The sequence below is a fragment of the Populus euphratica genome, unplaced genomic scaffold (assembly GCF_000495115.2).
Source record: "Populus euphratica unplaced genomic scaffold, PopEup_1.0 scaffold1529.1, whole genome shotgun sequence".
Taxonomy (NCBI): domain Eukaryota; kingdom Viridiplantae; phylum Streptophyta; class Magnoliopsida; order Malpighiales; family Salicaceae; genus Populus; species Populus euphratica.
The window spans coordinates 50,448-75,669 of NW_011500786.1; the positions used below are offsets into that span (position 1 = coordinate 50,448).

The window sequence follows — 25,222 nt, forward strand, 5'->3', positions numbered from 1 at the left end:
CCATGCACGAATGGATCCTGGTCTTAAATTTTATAGCCATGTTTTAGCTTTATCTTTTAATGAAATAGGAAAAAGCTTTAATCTGATGGTGTTCATGCTATAATTTAAATTATTATATGTGTTGCACACCTCCTTAAATTCCCTTGAATGCAAGTATGGATTTTCCAATTCTAAGCCATGAAAAGAAGGTAAAAGTTAAATAATACCTAGCTTAAAATTAAATAAATAATATTTATGTAGTCTTATTTATTTAGGGTAGAATAGTACTTTTAGTTTAATCTATATATACTTTATTTGTATTTAGGTTAAGGTTAAACATTCATAATAAACAGATTATTCAAAATTCTAGCCTTCTTTTTGTGTTTGATCTTAATTATTTTAACAAATTCCAAGCTCAGTTATGTCTAAAACTTGTCAACTCCAATTAAACCCTTGATTGCATTAATTAAATTAATTCTAAGCTTAATTAAGTCTCAAAACTTGTTAACTCTCTAATTAAACCCTTGATTGGATTAATTAAATTAATTTCAAGTTCAATTAAATCTCAAAACCTATCCATTCTCAAAACTTCCATTTGTGTTGCCTTTAACCCAAATTTTAATTCATTCTTCATTCATTTCATTTTTATTTTTTTCATCATTTTTTTTCATTTCGTTTCATCATTCATTTTCTTTTTATCATTTTTTTTATTTTTAATTCATAATATCTAAAAAACACCCTAAAAGCCTTGATAAATCTATTTACAACATTAAATAACCTAGTAAGCGGTCAAAAAATCCAAAAGCAACTTGAATTAATTTTTTTTGCTTTTAGGAAAGATAAAGAACATCTAAGTAAAACTCTCAGACAAGAAGAAAGACGAATAACACCTAAGTAAACCTCCCATCATGCTAACCCCAAAATTAACCTTTTATATGGCTAAGATCGATGTCAACTAATAACTTTCTTTTCTTTCAATTTGGAATCCAAAAACTTTCTCTCTCATCTCTCAAACCAATAACTAAAAAAAATAAAAAAATGAATTTTTAAAAAATGAATTAATAAGAGTTTTTAAAATACAAAGCAGGGACAAGTGAGAGACGGGGACAAAAAAAAAGTAAGCTTATTTTTTGAAATGGTGATCGGGCTAGTTTTTCTTTGTCTTTTCTTTTTAAAACCCAAAAGCAACTTGAATTAATTTTTTTGGCTTTTAGAATAGATAAAGAACATCTAAGTAAAACTCTCAAAAAAAAAAAAGATGAAAAACACCTAAATAAAACTCTTATCATACTGATATCAAAATCAACTTTTTATATAACTAAAATTGATATTAACTAATAACTTTTTCTTTCTTCAACTTGAATTCAAAAACTCTCTCTCTCTCATCTCTCAAATTAATAACTAAAAAAAATTAATAAAAAGAATTTTCAAAAAATGAATTAATAAGAGTTTTTAAAATACAAAACAGGGACAAATAAGGGATGGGGACAAAAAAAAAAAGTTTATTTTTTGAAATGGTGGTAGTGCCAGTTTTTCTTTGCCTTTTCCTTTTAAAACCTTGATACCCTTGGATTGAAATCCCACCCTCGCGCCGCCCCCCACTATATAGCAGAGTTGAAGGTTATGTCAAAAAAAAAATCTAAACTCTGCCGAAAGTATTGAAGCATTAAAGTTCTTAAAAGACAACGGGGACAAGTGCTTTCCGCTTGTTCAAGATACACACCAACATATTATGGTGATCTTAGAGGAATTTCTTATCTTTTGATGTGGTGGATTAAAATACTTTTTTCTCTCTCTCAAAACCAATAAAAAGAAAAGACAGCATATCGACTTTATGTTGAAAAGAGAAGAAGTGTTAAAACAAAGTAGTTTACATGGATTCTAACTTGCGAGTTAGAGCAGCAATTCTCATTAAAAAAAATGCAATTTGATGACATAATTAAGATAGCATGCATAATGTAATATAAAGATAATGATAACAAATATAATAATAATAGTTTATATGGTGTTTTTCTTTTATGATTCTAATATATGATGTAAAATATTAAAAAAAATTATTTAAATAGATTCTTAAACAAAAAAATAATTAAAAAAACAACTTATATTGCATCATGAATCCCACATTTTCTTGGTATTCTTAATCTTTCTCTGGTTTTACTTTTATCCTCTTCTTCTTTTTTTATTATTTTTATTAAAACAATAATATAAAGAAGAAGAAGAAAACCTCTTCAAATGGTTAATTTAGAAATTAACAAGGGAGAGTGGATTTCCACTGTACACCTTCAGAGTAAAATTTTAAATTAGGTCCCTTTAACCTTATTCTGCCTTGTCTTTCAGCACCACACATTTCAGTGCTTTTGGAAGCACTCTCAGCACGAGATAGAATGTAAAACTAAAAAAAACTTTATTAAAGCAGGAAAATAATAGAGAGGAGAGGTCAATTCCCTGTCATTTTCACGAGTACAATAATGTTGTTTTAAGAACTTTGCATGTGATATTAATAACAAAGGTTCTCTCGTACGCGACTTTTGATATGTTCGATTCCCTGGCTTTTCTTCGCCTTTTCTTTTTAAAACTCGATGAAGTTAGTTTGCAAATCCTTTGATATGAGTAGCAGTCATCAAGGTGGATGAAGGCGGAAATCTACAACCAGCAACAACTAGAAGATATCACCAATCTGAAAAAAAAAAAAAACATAAATTAAGCACTGCATCAAAAGACAGGAAACTAAAATTAACCTCTAACATCCTAGGATGTCTCAGAAAAAAATCCTATATCAATCATGAAGTAGTTCAACTAATGTTAGTGTCTCAAGATCTAAATTATACTATTCTATTTACTTGTAATTTGCCGAAAGTTAAATAAAGTTTTTAAAATTATAAAATTTTAATTTTAATTAATCTAATATTAAATAAAAAAAATTATATAATAAAATTAATTTAAAAACAAATCGAGTTAACTTGGTTACATTAGTATCATTCTCAGATTATGAAGTAAATATAACCCAATAAAAAATAAATAAAATAAATTATAAAGTTTAATTATCAATCTATATAATATTAAATGACGAGATCAAAAAGAAAATGTTAGTTAAAAAAACTACACTTAACTTGATTAACCTACCATGAGATTTGTCAAATAAAAATAAGATAATCTAATAAAAATAAATTTAAAATTAAATAATGACTTGTTTTTATAAAAAAATATTAATTAAAAAATAAAAAAATATTAATATAATAAATAGTGATTTACAAGGAGGGTAAAAACACTTCTGATTTAGTTTTTTTTCTTGTTAATTTAATATTAATTAGAGTTTTTAAAAGAGAAAACAAGGACAAGTGGGAGACAAGAAAAAAAAGAGAAAGTAAGCTCATCTTTTGATATAGTGGCCAGCCAGTTTTTCTTTGCTTTTTTTTAAAGAAAAGTTGATGCCATCGGCTAGAAATCCTTGCCCACTGAAAATATTGGCCAAATCCAATCTTTTTCTTCAATTTTTTTTTTTTGCATCAAACTTCTAATTAGTCCTCAAAATTATAGTTGGCCTGACTGTACCTGTTTTTAGAATTTCATTATTTGTTTGATTTCATTCCAAATTATAATTTTTGTTTTTTATTTTATTTTTTGTGATTTTTTGAATTCTTGATATTTTTCACAATTGTTTCTTTTTTAAAAATATGTCCAATTTTGTCAACAAAATGTTTTGATGCACAATCGGTGGTTAATTATTTATTCAACACATAATAATGTGTTTTGTACTATCTCAGAAACTACAGGAAAGCGAACGAATAAACTAAACTGACAAAAATCTTAAATGGTTTCAAATTATTTCAGCTACTTTCCCTCAATTTTCTACGTAAACAAGAGGAGCTAAATTTATTCCCGGCCAAAACATCAACGATTTCAGTACGTAGAACAAAAAATGAGAACTTCCTACTTGGTTCCAAGAAAATGAAAAGAAAAGAAAAGGTAGCACAATCCTCTTTCTCCATGAAAAGAAAAGAAAAGAAAGAAAGAAAGAAAAGGAAAAAAAGGAAGAAAAGAATCAAAGATAGAGAGTCAAATTTGGCTCCTCTTTCAAATTAAGTAAAAGAGGACTTTTTTAAAGTTCTGCTAAGGCTATACATGGCTTATTATATGATACAATTTTGTGTTAATTAAGATTATATAACAATTAAGCTGTAGTACTTTAACTAAAATTTTGTGTTACATGTAATTTTTGTAGTCTAATGGATACAAAACGAACTTTCTTTTCTTTCATTCTATCAATTTTCTCAAGTCTATTGTTTTCTTCCAGCCATTGCTTACACAAACAGGTCATTTGTGTGTGTGTAAATAATACCTTCCTTCGTAATGAACTTTCCTCAACTGCCTGCTTCTCTTTTCTGTATTTTATTTTTGAAGAAAGAAGAAGAAGAAAATACTTGGAAAAGAACCTGAAATTATCAATACTAAACAATATATAACTAAAAATATAAGAATTAAACATATAGTTCTTGCACGTGTACGTGCAGCATCACGATGATTGTTCCACCCTCAAGGTGTATGTCAGTGTTTATTTGGTAAGTATGGGAAGACAAGGAATTTTAATCTTTTATCAGTGTAAAATTTGGATAGGAGTCGTCGCCTAATATTCTAATCACTAGGAATCCTAACTGATTTCAGAGATCGAGTACAGAGATTAGTTGTGTAAAGGGAAGGTATTAATACCTCCAACTACATCCTATCTAAGGTAAGCTATATTATTTTGTTGTTTAATAAAATTTAAGGTCTTGTTGTGGTTTCTAATTGTCGATCTGTCTGCAGTTTAAAAAAAGTCCTTCTCTGTAAGGAGATCCTATTTTATCGGATAAAACCAATTGTTCTATGTCATCCAAAGAAATATATTTTTAATATCGAAAATATGTCTTACATATAAATTCAAGGTCAAATTAAATGATTATTGGATGAATTTCCACAAAAATTAAGTCTAAGGACATAATTAAATTTTTAATAGGCTAATTTAATTTAATCATGGGCCAAATTGAATTTTAATTATGTTTAAGAATTAATTTGGGTCCAATTGAAGAAACTAATTAAGTGTAAGGACTTAATTATACTTTAAATAGGTCAAATTAATTTTATTTGGGGCTTAATTGGTGAAAAATTAAGTTTAAGGACCTAATTTGGGCTTAATTAAGAAGATTGGAATTTTAAGAGACCAAATTTAATTTTTTTCAAGTTAATTGATTGAAATCAATGGCAAATTTGTAAGAAAATTGAAGTTTTAGGGTCAATTAGGGGCTAAATTAAAGAAATCCAAAACCAAGGACCATATCGCAATAAACGTGTAACTTCTAGGCTCCAATTGAAGGTCATCAGGGGCTTAATTGTAAAAGTTTAGGGTCAATTAGGAGTTTAATTGAAAGCAATTGAAAGAGGGAGGACTGAAATGAACTTTAGCCAAAAACAGAATTCTGGTACTGTTCATCTTCTTCTTTAATTCTTTGAAATAGCTGGTCTGATTACCTACTTTGCAGTTGCATTTAATGTACCTAACATCTATCAAATTTACCAAAACTTACATGAAACTAATCACTAGATATCTCTCTATGTTTGGAATGCATCCCCTATTCTTCCACCATGTGGTAGACAAGTGGGAAGTTTTATTGTCGTCTTTTTGGTGGTTTCAAAGAAAAAAGGATATGGCAAAGCAGGGGAGAAGACTCTTCTTCTTCTCCTGTTCTTTACTTTTTAAAATGTATGAAACGACGTTGTTTTTTTCAAAACGCATCTTTTCATTTAAATGGAAACTGGTGTCAAAACACATCAAATTCAAAATCATACCTTCAATTTGCATGTTTTTTTTTATTTTGGTTCTTGATTTTGGATTTCTTCAATTAAATCCTTAAATGACCATCAAACTTCAATATTTATGTCATTAAACCCTTGATTTAATTAAATTAACTCTAAAAAATTATAATTTGACTCTAGAATTTTAGTTTCTTCTAATTAAAGCCCAAATTGACTTCAAAATCAATTTTTTTTTGCAATCAAACTATCCATAAATTCAATTAAACTTTTAATAAAATTTAATTGAGTCCATAAATATTAGATTTTGGACTTTTCTTCCTCAAATTGAATTTTATTTGTCAATAGGGCTTTCACTAGTCAACAAAATACTATAAAATTTTAATTTCTGTATTTTTAAACCTTCTCAACCAATTTTTGATCATTTTTTAGGTGCTTTGACATCCTCTTATCACTGCTATTATTATTGTTTTTGGATGTTTTTTTGTTTTTTAATCCAAATATATATTTTTTGATTTTTTGAAAGGAAAAAATTAAATTTAGAAAGTAATCCAAAAATAAATTATGACAATAGTTATTAAAACTATAGGATTGATTAATTAGTTTTATCAAGACCAAAAGTGTTTTGTGAGGTTATGTTTGCGGGGAAAGAGAGAGTTTGCAGAAACAATTTGTATTATTTTAACTTTTAGTATAATAACCAAAAATGGTGAAAATTACTGAGTAAATTAATATTTATAAAAATTCATTTGAAATCAGTCAAATCAAATGATTTATTTTGAGTCTACTAGATAATTTTAGTATGAAAAATTTTAAAAACACAATTTGATTGGTTTAATATGATCCGAACTGAAATAAAAATGAATAAAATCAAACTTAAAAACTAAAATATTTTTATAAATACTTTTATATTTGGTATCTTCTTAATCTCAATAGAGACAAACATTAAATATACCATTAAACATCTCGGGAGTGTCCTAGAAATCCTTTGATATTTTAATTGCTCATTTAAAGCATATCAATAGAGAGAATTTGAAAATATGAATATGTGTTTTTAAAAAATTCAATTTTTTTTGTTAAAAAATAATATTTTTTTATTTTTTTGAATCGTTTTGATGCGCTGATCTCAAAACTAATTTTTAAAAAATAAAAAAAATATCATTTTAATGTATTTCAGTATAAAAATTTTAATAAACAACTGCAATCATACTCTTAGACTGAAAATAAGTTCAGTTGATGTTAGTGTCTCAAGATCCAAACTGGAAGTGGTTCATCTGGCGTTAGTGTCTCAAGATCTAAATAATACCATTCTGTTTAACTATACTCTGCGCGAGTTTAATAAATTTTTTAAAATATAAAAAAATTATTTGATGATAATATTAAAATACTAATTTTAATATTAACTTTTCCAACAATAACTTTAACTCGCTAAACTCGTGATTCGAGTTATACACTTCACTAAATTTAATAATTGTTTTAAAAAATATTTTATACTTAAACCCTGCACAGTCATTCTGCCATTACTCTTTCTCACTATTACAAACAAGATTGCAAACGTAGAGAGATAAATATATATGGGAGACCTTTGTCTTTCTTTCTTTTTTTAATGTATCACTTGTCTTTTGATGTAAATACAAACATTTATGATAAATACATCTGGTTACTTAACAAGTTACAAACTAAAAAAACATTTGTATACTCATATTTTAAGTTGTCGTTTAATGTAAAAGTAAACATTTTTATGATGAATATTCCTAGTTACTAAGCAACTCAAAATATTGAAATAGATACGCTTCATATAATCATTCATTTATTTTCATACTCATTATCACTCTTGTTTACATAAACCTTGTTTTAATATTTGATCAAAGGGTAATAACAAGAAAGACACAACATATTTATTTTTTATGCATAACCACACAACTTAGGTGACTTTGCTAGAAAGATTTACTTTAATAATTCCAAAGAAAATAATCCTACTTAATCCCATTTTATATGATATTATCTATTCTAAGCCAAGAAATGCTATGCATAACATAATGAAGCACCTAAAAATATTAAAGTTGGTTTTAAACACATATCACCTTCACACTCTGTTTTCATAGCCATAAAATGTAATGTCTTCCCTAAACTTAAATTTCATATTGTTCCGAATGAGAAAGTAAAGAATGAAAAGGGTTACCAATACTTCCTTTTTGACAAAGCGGGAGTGAGTTGTTGGTTTTCAATTGGTTATCTATTTGTATGTTTCATCCCTACACAACTCAATTAAACGAATAAGTGCAATTTTTTTCATGGATTGCCTCTCTATCAGCGCTTAGTTATAGTTATTAGCTTAACTTTTTTATTTTGCAAAGATGGAGTATGAGGGATATATCCCTCTTGCTAATTGATTCTGCATTCCTATAATGCTTCGACGCTGTTTATTTACCGTGAATGTTCCCTTCTCAACATGAGTAATCTCTACTACTCCATAAGAAAACACCTTAAAAACTATGAATGGTCCTAGCCACCATGATTTAAGCTTACTAGGAAACAAGCAAAGCCATGAATTGAAAAGGAATACATGTCGACAAGGGAAAAACTCCTTATGTACAATCTGCTTGCCATAACATGTCTGGGTTCTTTCCTTGTATATTTTGGCATTCTCATATGATTCATTGTGAAATTCATTCATCTTATTAATTTGCAGGATTTTTTTTCACCTGCAGCCTGTAGACACATGTTTAGCTGTTTCATTGTCTAATGTGTTTTGTGATCTCATTCAACAGCAAGATAACATGCTTTTTCAAATACTGAATGATAAGAGGACATTTCCAGTGATGTTTTGAATGCTGTTCTGTACGATAAGCCCACAATTCAATGGGCTCCGCATCTTGATGTAACCCATAGCCAACTGCATATCTCGTCATGTCCTCGATTGGAATATTGTAATCTTCGGGAAATAAACAGCATAGCAAGAAACATGACTTGGTGCCCGCTTGGAGAATCACGGCTTTTCATCCATAAACAAAATCCTGAAGTGTTCGGTAAATCACAACCCAGGTATTTGTAGCTTTGAAACAAATTACAGTCTCAAATTAAAAAAACAATTAAGAGAAAGGATCTGTGACGTGGAGATAAGGTAGTCCGATGAGCCAATAGATTGTCGCCACTTGTTCAACCATATCTCCACATTACAACCAATAGATTGTCTCTCAAGTGCGAAATGAAAGAGCTGTACCGAATTTTTCATTGCAATCCTCCCTTTTTGATCGGCTACTCCCTTGACCTCAAAAACTGCAGGGAAGACTAAACTAATCTGCCAAAAATCTTAAATGGTTTTAAATTATTTCTTTTACTTTCCCTCAATTTTCTTGGTAAATAAGAGTAGCTAAATTTATTCCCTGCCAAAAACATCAAGAGTCCAAGTAGAATAAAAGAATAGATTATTACTTCGCAAAAATAACTAGTCAGCACCCACAGAAACCGAGTTAATAAGAGAAAAGGACTGTTGGCTAGAAATCAACCAAGAACTTTCTATTTGGTTTTCAAGAAAATGTAAAGAAACAAGTAGCGCAATCCTCTTTCTCCTCCAAGAAAAGAAAGAAACAGATAGAAAGTCAACCATGGCTCCTTTTTCAATGTTCGTGAAAACATAGAAACGTAAAAGAGGAGTTTTTTAGAACCCAGCTAAGTCTATAGCTTTTATATGATGGAATTTTTTGTTAATTAAGATAATATAACAGTTGATTCAAACTCACTTGGATCGAGTGTATGTCTCAAGTCTAATGTGATTGAATCTAGACAATACACCTGAATTTATTTCTTACTTTTAATGAGTTCTCAGGAACCCAACACTCCATTTAAAAATTTTTCAAAATCCCACACAGATTCCTCAATATATCATATTGATTCAAACTCAAAATATCACAGGATAAGATTATTTTATAAGTGCATTTATTATGTAGGGTTGTGGATGCTTTTTTTTACTCACATTTTATTTTATTTTATGATATAATAATCAAATGCTTTAAAAGTAAACTAGAAATCAAATGAAAAAAAATGGTTATGTAGGTTATATTTGGTTAGTGTTCAAGGGACGAGAGATATAAATATAATTGATTAAAAAAATAAAAAATAAAAAATATAAATATATCTTTGTGATAATTCAGGAATAAATTTTAGTTAAATTCTATTTGATTAAAAAATTAATTAAGTAAATAAATATACAAATTAATTCAAGTTTTTTTTAACTTTTTAATCAAGAAAAAATTATATCGTAAGTTAAAATTTAAAATTTTTATTTTTTTATTAAAGTAAAGTTTTGACTCAATTTTATAACAAATCTTGATTTAAGTTAAAATTTAGATTATATTTGGAATGAGTTTTGACTAGAATTAACTTTTGATTTAAATCAAAGCTTATTCAAAGTCAAGTCAAAATTTTGATTTAATTAAAAAGTTAAAATTTTTAACTATAACTTATATTACATTCAATTTAAAAAAAAAAAACAAGTTGGATTTGAGATATTTTTTTCAAACATATTTCTAAATTAAAGTCATTTTAACTCTTTTTTGTCACAAGTTATCAATGAAAAATTAACTTTTGAAATATATTTGAAAGTCAAAACTCATAATTGAAAAAATATGCCAAACATATTCTTATTTCTTGCAAATATATACTTATGAATTTTTTTATTTAAAAAACAAATTAAATTAATTTATAAATGTCATACCAAATAGAACCTTAGTTTATGAATTTGCAGCAGCTAAGTATCTCATAGTATTTGAACGAGGAACTATACTTCTGACTTGATTGGGGTTGACGTTGCTCATATTTTTTGGACTAATTAACAAACTTTTACATGTATTCTTCTAGCTGCCGTTTGAGCTCTGAGATGCAGCAACCAGGCTTTGCATCAAGTTATATATATGATTGATCACTTAAAGCTTTGTGTTTTGGCATCAATGTTACAGATATATTCAAGAACACCTAACCCTGGACCTGCATTCATTGAGAAATACAAAGCTTATTTGGCAAGCTTTGGGTATGATCCAAGCAAAATTAAGGACACCCCACAAGATTGTGAAGTCATGTCCAACAGTAAGCTTGCCGCCATGATGTCCATGTCCGGGATGCAAAAGGCACTTACAAATGAATTTCCTGATCTAGAATTAAGGAGCTCTGTCCAATTTAATCCCTTCACAAGCGTGTTTGATACTTTGAAGAAGCTCCTGGAGCTTTATTTCAAGTAGAAAAATGAAGTTTGTGTACATTATAACCCTGCTTCTGTACTACACGTAGAGCAACAGATACATAACTCCATGAGACACAGCTTGTTCCTCACTTCCTCACTTCCTCTTTGCTATGCGCGCATGATGATTCACAAGGCTTTTTTTCTTTTTGGGTGGAGAAGGTGCTTAAATGGAGGCATCATCCTGTTAGAGGCCTCTTGCTTTGGGTTCCTATTTTGGTTTAATTTTAGGCCTCTTGACTGATGATGTTGGATTTAGCCTTTTTTCAACAATACAATTGTGTCTATTAAATAAAATATGATTTATTTTTTAAATAAAATAATACAATATTAAGTATAAAAAATGAACTCTTTGCTTTTTAAAACTCTATTATTTTATTTTTCCTCAATTAATCTTTTATTCTTCTCGCCATTGCTTTGAGATAATTACGTTTATAAATTTAGTTTGCTGTATATTCTTGTTTGCGTTATAAAAAATAAAAGATTGAAAAGACCTAAGAAAAAATATTACAATCAATTGCAAGCACTTGAAGGCAGACAATAATTTTTTCAAGGCTAGAGGATTTATCCTTTACTCAATTTACATCATGAAATTTTATATCCTGTCAATAAATTTGTAAGTTGATTTTTTATATATATTCATTCACATGTATTTATACATCCATGTAAAAACCATATTATTGTACAGTAACACATACACACTAATTAACCAAGGGACTTGATATATATAAAAGCACGAACTTCAAAAATAAAAGTTATTTTTTGTTTTTCTCAAAAAATTAAACTTTTTTAAAACAAAAACATTTAAATATATGCACACACTCGTAGAATGAGTATTATAATTTTAAGAGATATAGTTAAATTAGTCAAATTTTAGATTTATTTTTTAAAAATAATTGTTTGGAGTCTTATAAATCTCAGAATTATTAAAAATTTATATAGTTGTTAATTTTAGAGTTTATGAAATTCTTCAAAATATACACAAGTTAATCCGGACATTCACATTAAAAAATTATTATAAGTGCATGTGTTTGTAAAATCATATATAGTGTTTCACAACATTTATTCAAGATCTTAAGCATAATTACTAGGCCTATTTCAAAACCACATAAAGAATCGTAATAGAAACAGAACATCAAAATCACAGAGAAAACATGGTGATGGGGCAAGTACACAAGTCGTAAAGCCATTAGTTTGAGAAGGAAGGAGAAAGAAAATCCACACATTAAACAATAAGCACACACAAAGCCATTATTTCTTGAAGGTTCACACAGCAGACACATAGATAAGTCAATATTGTTCTTTTGGGAGTTCTATAAAATTACAATACAAAGCCATATTGTATGCCATTGCCAATAAAACAGTGGAAATCACTTCCTCATATTAAAAAACATTCACAGCACCACAGCTCAAAGACATGAATCTCCGTTAAATCACCAAAAGTCGAGGTGATCATGTAATAGGTAACCAACCAACCTGATGCAAACATGAAGAACAACGACCATCAAGGCATATTGCATATGATGATTTAATTCAACCATTTAAAGTTGAAGGAAAAGGAGAGAAGATAAATAATTGCCATATTACCTTCAAGAATTAATTACTAGCTTGTTTTTCAAATTCCAATGCCAGACTTATTATCTGACTTAATCATCATGACCACCTCCATCCTCGTCTTCTTCCTCTTCCTCTTCCTCTTACACCTCCCATTACTCTGCCTCTTCATCTTCATCTTCATCTTCATCTTCATCTTCATCTTCATCTTCATCTTCATCTTCATCTTCATCTTCATCTTCATCTTCATCTTCATCTTCATCTTCATCTTCATCTTCATCTTCATCTTCATCTTCATCTTCATCTTCATCTTCATCTTCCTCTTCCAGCTCCCATTCCTCTGCCTCTTCATCTTCATCTTCATCTTCATCTTCCCATTCCTCTTCCTCTCCCCACCCATTATTTCGGGTCCACATTCTACAAGTGGTGGTTGGCACGAGGGAACCAGTTCTTGAATCCTCAGGTACTTGAGATACCTGCAAAACCGATTCAAGCATGGCATACACACTCTAACTTGTAAGTCTTATTATTGAGAGAAGAAAAAAACACTAAAAGAGAGGCAAGAAACCAAGTCAAATAAGCAGCACCTCTGATTGAGCACTCATTGAACCATTTGTTCTAATAGCAAATTTTGTGGTCAGCTTTGGACATTCATACACCACCAACTTCCCCAAACGAGGGAATAAGAAATCATAACACCCAAGACTGAAGCAGACAATGCTTGGTAATTCTTTTAGAGACAACTTTTGCAGATAAGGGAGCACCATCTTCTTCTCAACATTAAAAGGCGAAGCATGATCATCCTGCCCAAATACTCCCACTAGTTGAGAGGATTCACTTACTTTAAGTATTTGGAGCTTTGGGAGACCTGAAGTCATGGCTACTAGGAAGAGACTCTTCAACCTGTTGCATCTTCTGATTTCAAGTCGACACAAATTGGGGAAGCATAAAGATTGGAGATCACTTCCTGACAATATTTGATTCTTTTCATCATCATTATTCTTAGCAATTATTTGTTCCAAATCCTTACAAGTAGATATCTTTAGAACTTTCAGTTGAACTAAACTAGCAATCATGATGTCTGTAAATACATATCTCAGTCTCTTACAGTTCCTCACCACCAAAATAGTCAAATTGCTTAGCGGGAGACCTTTCCATATACAGCTCATGTTAGGTTCATACACAAAGTACAAATATAATTTTTCCAAACTTGTTAACCCCTGCATCAAAAGAAATTAAGGGTACAATTTGTTAGATATAATTCCTGTTAATTTATATGCACTTTGGGACTATGATTTTATATTAGTTAAATTAAAAGCAATTAAGAAAAAATTATACTTATTAACTCAAAAAATAGTTTTTTTATAATTAATTTATAATAAGAAAAAATTACGACATTAACCAAAAAAAAAGTATAAATGAAAATAATTTTAAACTTACATATTAGTAAAACTTCTTGTATGTGTATATAAAATAAAAATGTTTTATTGTTGATAATTTATAAAAAAAAATTCATATGAAAAGGTGAAAAAATTGTAAAGAAAAAACATGAAAAAATATAAAAATATATGTTTTCAAACTCTATACAAATTTGTTGCTTTTGAAGTTCTTTTAATGAGAAAGTTTCAATTTTTACTTCTTGACTCTAATTGTTAAGAAAATTGGATTAAAAAACCATTTTTTATTAATTTTTTGAACCATCTGTCATAAGTTCCAGCAGTGAAACAAAAAACTCAATATTCTCAGATGAAGCTTTATCGTCCTGTCCAAATACTTTCCATTAATTGGCGAAAGAGCCTCAATTTCAATCCTTTTAAATTCAATGGATGGCTAAAGGATTTGCTAGCATTTATCCATTACTTCAGTCTTAGAAATCTAAAGGAAGAAATAAGAAATTATCACAATGTATTGAATTTGACAATTTAAATTTAAAAGGAAAAAATCAGGGGAGAAATATAAAGGACGTACTTGCAGTTGTGCCAACGAATTATCCGATTCTTCGTAGCCTTGAATTGTTAACACTTGCAAAGATGGCAATTGGGCAGTAAAACTCTTTGGACCAAAAACGCTGCAACTTGAAAGGGACAATTTTGATAGCTGAGGGAAGTTGATGATGCCATCTCTAGTGAGTGCATCTCCTTCTTCACTGTAAAATATTTGCTTTAAATTATAAGCAAAAGAAATCATCATATGTTCCAGGTTCAGAAGACTTGGAGACACGGAGACAGGGAAGACACGTTCCAGTTTATCACATTCACCTATGGAGAGAGTTTGTAATTCTGGGAAGCGAAGAGACTCTGGAATTATTTCCCTGTCACCACCATCCTTTTCTCTGATAAGACGCTTCAATTCATGGCATTGTTTTACCTGTAGTGTTTCCAGATGAATAAGACTTCGAGCGAGGGACGGTGTGAAGATAAATGTCAGTTTGTTAAGAGACAACAACTCCAGATAAAAAAGACTTTGGAGGCTGACATGTCTGGTGGGCCCCTTCCATATACATTTGAGCTTAGGTAAATCTGACAACCGTAACGTTGTTAAAGATGACAGTAGCGGCAGCTCCTTCTCCTCGTTAATTCCTCCATCAGCCTCACCCAATTCAAATACCTCTTCCAATGATTTGCAGTCATAAGTTTTCACTCTCCTTGGATTTTTCAAAGCTTGCCGCCATTTTGCTGGAAACAGAGTGCGAATATCCCCACATTCATGCACTTTGACATGTTCTAATCTTTGTAAGAAGTCCTTTGGCGACCCATGGCCAGGGGAGGTCATCTGATAAGAGGACAATACTATATTTTCTAAACCCTCCACTCTCCAAAAACTAATTTGAGACACAGTAGGAAACAACTGCTCAAATGTCTTTGCATTTAAGGATGTGGCGCTGATAGCACCCAAATATAATCTTGTCGAGGTTGGGTATTCTTTATCGAGTTCTGAATACCAATCCCCTAACACTATATCATATTTGAGCAACCTGGGAAAAACAAAATCTCTGGGAATGCATTCAACCTTCGGTATCTTCAATGATAATACAGCTAAATGAGACAGCGAACTTAGTTCTGTTAGGCTTGCATTGATTCCTTCTGCGCTGTCACATCCAACAACATCCCATCCCTTGAAGCTCTCATCCCCGATCAGCAGTTCTTCTAACTTCTTCAACCTTGCAATCAAATTCACAGGAATCCTTCGTAGCAATTCACAACCTGTAACATCCAACAACCTTAACTCCTTGAGCTCCCCAATTTCATCAGGTAATTCTTCAATGGAGTCGCACCACATGAAAACAAGAATCTTAAGTCTTTGCAGCTTTCTCAACCAATTGAGGTCCTTGCATTCACACCTTCTCAACAGCAACGACTGAAGGTTCGTTGAGAGTTCAAGTGATTGCAACGACAAACACCCTCCATGTAGAGACAAAACTTCTATTGCTTTCATCCCTTCAAAAAACCTCTCTGGAACATTCAAATCATCATCCAGTTCTAATAAAAGAACTTTGAGCTGTGGACACACCAATTCTTCAGGAAGTTCTGCTAGTTCATTGCCCATTAACGAAACTACTGTACAACCTTCAAAGCTTTTATTGCTCATTGGCCACTCCTTCAACCCAAAGCCAGCCTTTACCATGAATCCGTATTTTTCAGATGATGCTATCTGAATAGCAACATCACGAACCAAGTCATGCATTTTCACATATTCTTCACTTCTAGTTCCTAACAGCATACAACAATCTTTGAGGGTTTTTATCTCCACATAAACTCGTTCCCTTGCATCTTCAATGGACTCCGCATCTTGATGTAACCCGTAGCCAACTGCATATCTCGTCAAGTCCTCAATTGGAATGTTGTAATCTTCTGGAAATAAACAGCATAGCAAGAAACATAATTTGGTTTTCTCGTGCTTCAAATAATCATAACTCAACTTAAGACATGCATATGCATTGTTTTCTTCGTCAATTTGTTCCATGTGCTGAAATTGAGAGTTTTTGAGCTCTTTAGACGCTACTTCCCACTCAACAGCAGATTTATCTCTTAAAGCCCTTCCCACTGTCACAAGTGCTATAGGCAATCCTTTACATTCTCTCGCAACCTTCTTTGCCACTGTGTTCAAGGTAGAGTCCTCATCATGTAAACCTGCATTGATTTTGAATAAAGCCCATGCTTCATTTTCAGATAAGAGACTTAACAATACTTTTTGCTGGCACTCCATATAAGAACATATATCCTTATGACGTGTTGTTAGAAGAATTTTACAACCCCCGTGAGCATCACCAAATGGGATCCCTATCTCTTCCAGGTTAATAACTCTCCAGACATCATCTACAATTATAAGAATCTTCTTTCCCTGCAGTCTCTGCCATAATCGATCTGCTCTCCCTTTTTTACTTTTCTCGTCAAAACGCAGACCTAAACTATCTGCCATTTGATCCTGAATGTCAGTGACATTTGGCTTCTGGGACACCGTGGCTATCAAAACTTCATCAAAAAGACGCAACTCTTTTGCTCTCCTGCCTACTTCTTTCACCAGGGTGGTTTTACCAACCCCTCCCATGCCGTACAGTCCGATCATATTAACACTGTCATCTTTGAGAGCTTTCATAATTTGTTCAAAAGCTTCTTTTGATGATTCTGAGGGTGTGAATCCCTTTGATGGAAGAAATTCTATGTCTTGAAGAGGTGCTTTGTGGGACACTGTTGGAAACTTTTTGCTACTTTCTTCAAGGTTTCTCAAAGTCTCCGTCTTCTTTGCCAGTGCCTTGCTTAACTTGAATTGTCGTATCCAATTTGGACACCAAGTAAAGCATTTGTCATTTTTTCCCGTTTCATTTTCCAAAGGATTCACACCTTTAATTTCGTTGTTTGCATCCTCCAGCCATTTGTTGACATCTTTCTCAATTTCTTCAGCATTCCTTTCAGCAACTTCGACAGCCTTTTGCAAACGATCTAGTGTCAAAGCCAGGTTCTTCTTTTGTTCATTGAATTCTTGAACAAAATTGTTGAAACAGAACATGTAACGGAACTGCCTTTTTGTTGGTTCCACCAAGAGTTCTGCTATCTTAGATACAACGAATTCACCAACACTTTCGATAGCCATTTTCCACCAGTCTGAAAATCAGAGAAATAAGGATACCGACTATCAGAGTGAGACATTGCAAGTAAAATAGGCATTGAGAGAATGAGAATAGGAATTTTATTACCTTAATTTGGGAAAATATGTGCGTAAGGCAATAAAATAGCGGGAGGAACAAAAGGAGAAGGCCTTCAGCTCTGTATGGAATCCAGCTTCAAAAGCAACAAGGCAAGGAATAAGTATACCAATGAGCAATTAATTCCTTGTCCCCTCATCTTTAATATCTTTAAATTAATTTGTTGTTAATTTTAAATTGTCACAATGTTGTTAATAAATTGCCATCAGTATTGTCAATAAAAAAACTCTATACATCAAAAGTTATAAGTTATAGTTACACGCTAAAATTATGAATTCTAGCAAATGAATGTCAAAAAAGCATATTACACTACCTAAAGGTTTTGAATTTAAATATTTTTTTCAAAAAAGGATGCAAGCTGTAAAAATTCATTTATGGACTTTAACCAGATTAAGAAGTTAAAATATTCATTTTAATGAGATAATTAAAAAATAATTTTATTAAAAATATTGATGTCCCTTATATTTATAAAAAGTTTAGTTGAAGTTGAGTCATTTTTTGAGTGTTATATATAGATGGTATATTTTTAATAAAAAATGATATATCTTTACTCCAACCAGGAAAGATTTGGTTCACCAAGAATTTTTTTATAAAAGATATGAGTTAAATAATCTATATATTAGAAATAAAGATATATCTAAAAAGTTGCTTGGTTATCCCAATTCACACACACACTCACAAAATATTGAAATGATTTAGCATGAAAGAATATTCACACACACACAAAATGTTGAAATGATTTAGAATGAAAAATTTTAAATGAGGATACTTACCTATTTTACATAAGATTGGTCTCTCCAAAGATATATACCCTAAAACATTTCAACATTTATCATGAAAGAATTTAAATGGGGACACTCATCTATTTCACATAGGATTGGTCTCTCCAAAGATATACACCCTAAAACATAAATTAAAAGAGAGGATGAAAAGGATTCTCTATGCTTCGACTATAAGATCCATCATATATGAAATGTTATGTACAAGATCAAATTTATGTTATATTTTAATCATAACAAGTAAATATCAATCTAATTCAAGTGAGGATCACTAAAATAGTTATATTATTAAGTAGTTAAAAACAACTAAGAATTTTTTTATGGTCTATAAAGGAGATGAACTAGTAATTTATGGATATTCACAGGCTAGATTTAAATTAGATACTGATGATAGCAAATTCTAGTCTAGATATATTTTTACTCTAAATGGTGGTGATGTTATTGACCTTCAGAGTTACACATTCATAGTTTTATATTTAAACATGTTTCTTACGAAGATCACATTAATAAGCATGGATGATTTCATGAAAAATCAATCAGAAAGTCCAAAAATAAAGCAAAGTGAATACAATTAAAATTGTTGAAAATGGAATTTTGCATGAACCAAATGACCGCTTGTTCATCAATGATGAACACTTAGGAATTTTATAAGAATCGATTGATCGATTGGCTTCACCAGTATACCTAGCTGATGAGAGAGATATCAGCCTATGACAACTAATCTTCCCACAGTGGTCACCTTTGGGTGTTATCTGATCTTTGACATGTATTCCACTAGTTTACAATAATATACTTAATATGTATGTGTCTATCAAAATTATTTAACTTGTAAACTACTAATATCTAGAATGTATATTAAATGTTAGTCCCTCACTAGTTGGTTGAACTCACTCTTTATTTTTAATATTATTTAAGATTCTTAGTTTCTATTCTCATGTTGATTTTGTTGAGTGTTTTTATTTCTTCAAATTTGGTTAGTATACCTTGTTTGTTTTGCAAGGCTTCCCTTTTAGTTCGATATCGTAAATGCTCCACTATTACACTATTTTAGATAAAATTTAGATTTTGACAATATAATAAGTATTATGAATTCTTCTTTTTGTTTTAATTACTGATGAGATGTTTTGAACTATCATTTGATTTTATTGGTATGGAATAATATAATATTTTGGAAGATTATGAAATGATGCTTTTTTTTAAATAACTTGTTTTTTTATATGTATGTTATGAGGCTTAACATAAATAGGGTGTCCTTACTACACCGCTCCTGCATTGCTAGTTATAGGCCCATGATTCGGGTTATGATATGAAATCATAAATGAATATGTATCTTCAATCTATAAATTTAGATTTGTGGCTATCTTTAGAGAATGAACCTCGTAGACTTATTAAAATTGGAAATGGTATTGAAATTCCTAAGACTAGAATTGAATATATAGATAATAATAAGAATTTTTTTATTCATAAATGCTAAAGCTATAAACACTTTGTATTATGCATTAAGTATAAGTGAATTTAATAAAATAACATCATGTAAAAATGATAAAGACATATAGCATGCTTTAGAGGTAACACATTAAGGAACTAACCAAGTCAAGGAGTTCAAAATGCCTATCAATATGAATTGTTTAAAATGCTTCTCAGTGAATCCATAACTAACATGTTTATCAGAATAAAAACCATAACTAATTGTTTTGATACTCTTGTAAGGACTCGTCATAATATAGAAATTATGATCAAAATTCTTAGGTCTTTACTAAAATTTTAGGAAGCAAAGGTGATGACAATTCATAAAGCCAGAGACTCATAAGATTACCATGGAATAACAAGAACAAGAGAAAAGGCCAAAAAAGAGTTTGGCATTTAAAATCATTCACCACATTGAGGATAATGATGATGATGATTAAGAAAACATTAAGGAGGATATTGTCTTAATTACAAGGTGATTCTAACGCTTTTTAAAAAATAAACAAGGAAATAAAAGATTCTTAAATTTAAAGAAAGATGGGAATAAGAAAAAGTCTAGCAAAAAACTTTTAAGGTGTTTTAAATGCAACAAGACAATACACATCAAAGTAGATTGTCCACTTCTTCAAAACAAGATGAAAAGTTATCATCATAATAAGGTAATGACAGCTACTGGGAGTGACAGTTCTTACTCAAGTTTAAATGATGAAGAAAAGCATGTGGCAAATATATGCTTCATGGTTATCGAAAATGAAAATGAGGTACAATCTTTATATGATAAATCCAACCCTACCTATAATGAGTTACATAATTCTCTTGAATCTTTATATGATGAATTGAAAAAATTAGGTTTAAAATATAGTTTATTGAAAAAGAATTATACATGCTTATTTGTGGAAAAAAAAACTCTAGATAATAAAACTTGCATTGTTATTGATGAAAATAAAAAGTTTAATCAACTTTAAAAAGAAAATAAATCCTTAAAGGAAAAGGATGACAAGTTGAATACAACATAAAACAGTTATATTTTTCTTGATAAGATAAGGATCTCCTTACAGACAAGGACTTTTCTTAAACTATAGACAGGCTGATAATTAGAAATCATAACAAGACTTTAGATTTTATCAGATAACAAAACAAGACAACTTACCTTAAGTAGGGTGTAGTTGGGGTACTAATATCTTCCATTTACACAACCAGTTTTTGTACCTGACCTCTAAGACCAGTTAGGTTCTTAATGACCAAAATACTAGGTGGCGACTCCCATTTAAATTTTCCACTTATAAGAGAAAAGAATTCTCTGTCTCTCCATATTTGCTAGTTACACCATACATTTTACCTTGAGGGTGGACAATCACCACGACACCGCACATGTGCGACAGAATGACGACTCCACTTAGGATCTTATGGACTAAACTTTGTTTTTGTCTGATTATTGTGTTTTATTATTTGGTTTGTGTCATTATTAATATGTATGTTCTTATTTGCTCGTACGATTTAATTTTATATTTTTTTTTTCATGTAATGTATTGTTTCATGCATCATTCGTGTTTTTGTATGAGTTACATTGGAAACTTTAGGTTAAGTGGGGCACTAGTAACTTACGTTATGAGTTTTAAGTCAAGGTTTAAGTTTGTGTAAATCTCAACTCTTCGCTGAGTGCTTAAACTGGTAATTATTGATCCATATGTCATCTCATTACCTACTAAGCCCCAATATTGCCTTCACGAAGGCGATCACTTGGACAGTATATGGCCCTTTTAAAGACTGAATAACCAACCTACCCTTGTCAAGCATAAAAATTAGAACTTGCCTTTAAGGTAAATACTCCATATACTTTGTTTTGCATCATAGCAAGCCTTTCCTGAAACATCTTGAAATTAAGACTTGCGGGTGACATAATGGTCGTCATTCGAGAAATTTCAATTGTAGAGTTTGGGCAAGAATCAATATTCTTGTTTCATCATACAAGAGTTACGATCATATGTCACCCCTCGAAAGGTGAGTTCATCATATAAAACATACTCATATGTTGAAGCATGCATGCTTCCAATTTGGAATAAAGGTCCCCTAATTCAGTTTTTCTCCAAAATTAAAAGTTGTCAACATCTGACAATGGCAAGGAAGATTCGCTCCGGCCTCAATTTAGAGATAGCTTATGGTAATAAGATTCTCTACTTTAAATGGACTCAGCTAATGACCTGTGCCGAGATGCCATCTATGAAGTGCTGACACGCTCATCAATGGAGACTGTGGGGAAATGCAGGCTTCTTTCTAAAGTGTATTACAAGTTGACCAACGAATCCCTTTTCACAAAGCTACATAGCCAAAGAACCAACATTGTCTCTGGTTTCCTTATTCGAAGCATGATCAGGAACGAATATTAGATTTCTTTTATTTAACTGATGCTTTAAAGACCCATGCACAAATATCCTTTGATTTTCTTCTAGAACATGTGGAGATTGTGTCATCAACAAATCAAGGAATTCTACTTTATCGCGCACATAATGAATCATGTTATTATGTGTACGATACTTCTATCCAACAATGTCAAAAGATCTAGAATCCCAAGACATGATATGATACAATAGAATTTAGCCAAATATTATGTTTATTTTGGCAAAAAATTTTGATTGAACTCCAATATATAAAATCAAGGTTAATCAATACTGAATGATTAAAAGTGTTTTGATTCCAGAAATGACTTGATGTTTGCTAAAATGGCAAGAGGTGACCGAATAAATCTTGAGCTCACACCCCAAAATTGAACCACACATAATGTAGTTAAGTTTTAGCAACATGCATAATGGCACGCAATGGATTCAATAGTTATGGACTTATGAATCAAGACTTTTACAAGTCCAAAGCATTACGCTAAATGAGGTCAAAATTTATCAGTTCGAACAAATCTTGCTTGAAAGGAGAAAAGATCATCTTTATTATCATTTCACATTTCTTGAAATATATCATTTGCAATCCCCATTTGAGCTAGAATAATTTTCTTTCAAAAAAAACCCTGACTAGGATTATGCCCCATATTGGGGGGCAAACGAGATATATTTTGAAGACAGCGATAGAATCAATAATTAAGAAAGGGCTAAAAGAAAAGGAGACATAAACTAGAGGGCAGAAAATACTGATGCTAGTCTTTCCTTACCATCTAAATAAAGCAGTGAAGATGGGTGCTAGAATTTATTATGTCATAGTTAGAAGACATGACAAATACCAAAAGTCAAACACTAAAAAATACTGAGCTATAAGCATGACTTTTAGTATCCATGATAAAACCTCTAATGTCATCAAATGATCAAGATTGGTTATTCATCAAAGTTAAAAGAAAAAAGAGACATAAACTAGGGGGTAGAAAATAATGATACCAGTCTTTCCTTACCATCCAGATAAAGCAATGAAGATGAGTGCTAGAATTTATCATGTTATAGTTAAAAGACACAACAAACACCAAAAGTCAAACACCAGAAAATACCAAGCTATAAGCATGACTTTTAGTATCCATGATAAAGCCTCGAATGTTATCAAATAATCAAGATTGGTCATTTATCAAAGAAAAGTTGGATTTGCATTATAACCCATGTTAAGAGAATTCTGATGAGGTTAACATGGTTATATGTCATTTCATCTACAAAAACAACAACAGAAAAGGAGTTGATATTAATCCTAGGTCTTTGAAACCCTTAAACACCTTTTGAGCTTGTGAAATTCCTTTTTTACATAAACATGAACCATAACCTACATTACGTGTTTCTAAAAGCCCTTTTTGATCAAGTAAGCAATTTGAACTGATAAATGACGCTCTCAAAACTTGAAGAGCTTTTCCATAAGGGTCGTGACTTTATGAATTAAGATACTTGTTATTATGGATGCTAATAAAATAGGTGCTAAAAAAGGGAAACATCATTCCTTGATAAAGCCTCAAGTTTTGACTTGAGCATGTTGTTTTTTCAAATATACAGAAGCTCACCTCATCACGAACCATCAAAAGAGGTTCCCAAACTCAGAGCCTAAAATGGATACAAAGAACCATGAAAAAGCTATTTTAATCTTACAATAAGTGAATTTCTGTTTTCAAAATACATGACAAAAAAAGACTGTATATTTTGAATAACATGTGTTAGGTTTTTTATTACAAAAGCTTGATTTTCAAAATCTTTTCCAAAACTAACATCTCTCTAATTTCATATTAACAATTAGACTTGAATAAACATTATGTTTGAAATATAAGAGTTGATTTCAGAACAAGATTGTCAAACAAGAAGATCATTGACTAAATTTGCAAAATCCTTAACAGAAATGATATTAGCACTTCTCGACACTTCTTGAAAACTTGAGCAACCGGGGGACAATATAGTAGACTCTAAAAAGGAAAAACAAGCTATATTCAAATTAGTTAGTGGGTAATGAAAGTTGATTAAGTGATGAATCAGTGAACTGAGGACAATATGGTTTTAAAAAAAAGATAATCAATGAATAAGCACATTTAGATCATACTAGGGGGAGATATAGTTCGAAGACAATCATGATCCAAGTGAACTCTAGTAGCAATTAAGAGCAAAGATGTGCCTAAAAGACATGTTCATATTATCATTTGGGTTTTCCTTATGAAACATGGCTATAACTCCTAGAAGATGTTATATCATGAGTGCATTTGAATGAGGTAAGAGGGAAGGAGCTAAAGACCGAAAGAAAAAGGAATAGAAAAATAAAGGGAAAAAAGAAAAAAAACACAGAGAAGCAGAGGAGAGAAAAGAGAAAGATCGCCACCTGGAGCCACTGCCATTTCACCACCAGACTTCCCAGCCACCATCTCTGCCACTACAAGCCACCAGAAATGACAGCGAACAAGCTCCTCCACTCCAAGTAATCTTTTCCTCCTCTTTTATCCCTGTTTTGGTGTTCATTTTCATTTGCATGCAGAACATGAGCAATTCGCATTCTGCAGCAAATGAAATGTAATAAGGTACTTATTGTGCTGTTGCGATGTCGTGGTCGCACAAATTAATTACCCTAGCTTAAAACACAATACACAAGATAGTATAGAGCAAGCAAGGGGTTGATCCCACAAGGAAGATTTAGTTCAGATTTTTATGCTATACGTTATGCAATTGGGGGGTTTTGATTTGTGATGATCTAAACTATGGAAGAAATTAAACTAGCAAACAAAATCAATTGAAATCGAAATTTATCAAGAAAACAAACCTT

General features: G+C 30.8%; 1 protein-coding gene across 7 annotated transcripts in view; it reads right to left on the reverse strand.

Annotated features, from left to right (window-relative positions):
* The window catches only part of LOC105116364 (probable disease resistance protein At4g27220), a 48,979-nt gene that overhangs the window by 13,611 nt on the left and 10,146 nt on the right, over nt 1–25,222 (reverse strand). The window contains exons 1-6 of one of the 7 annotated variants that reach the window (XM_011013689.1): nt 18,622–18,638; nt 17,751–17,835; nt 14,525–17,658; nt 13,144–13,776; nt 12,934–13,032; nt 12,589–12,675 (exon numbers count right to left, since the gene is read on the reverse strand). In XM_011013689.1, coding sequence (XP_011011991.1) covers nt 12,649–12,675; nt 12,934–13,032; nt 13,144–13,776; nt 14,525–17,647 — 3,882 coding nt within the window. In that variant the 5' untranslated portion in view covers nt 17,648–17,658; nt 17,751–17,835; nt 18,622–18,638 and the 3' untranslated portion in view covers nt 12,589–12,648. Of the gene's footprint in view, nt 1–12,261; nt 12,479–12,588; nt 12,678–12,933; nt 13,033–13,143; nt 13,777–14,524; nt 17,659–17,750; nt 17,943–18,532; nt 18,552–18,621; nt 18,639–25,222 lie in introns of those variants that run through there. The other 6 variants (XM_011013687.1, XM_011013692.1, XM_011013690.1 and 3 more) reach the window with 6 other exon arrangements.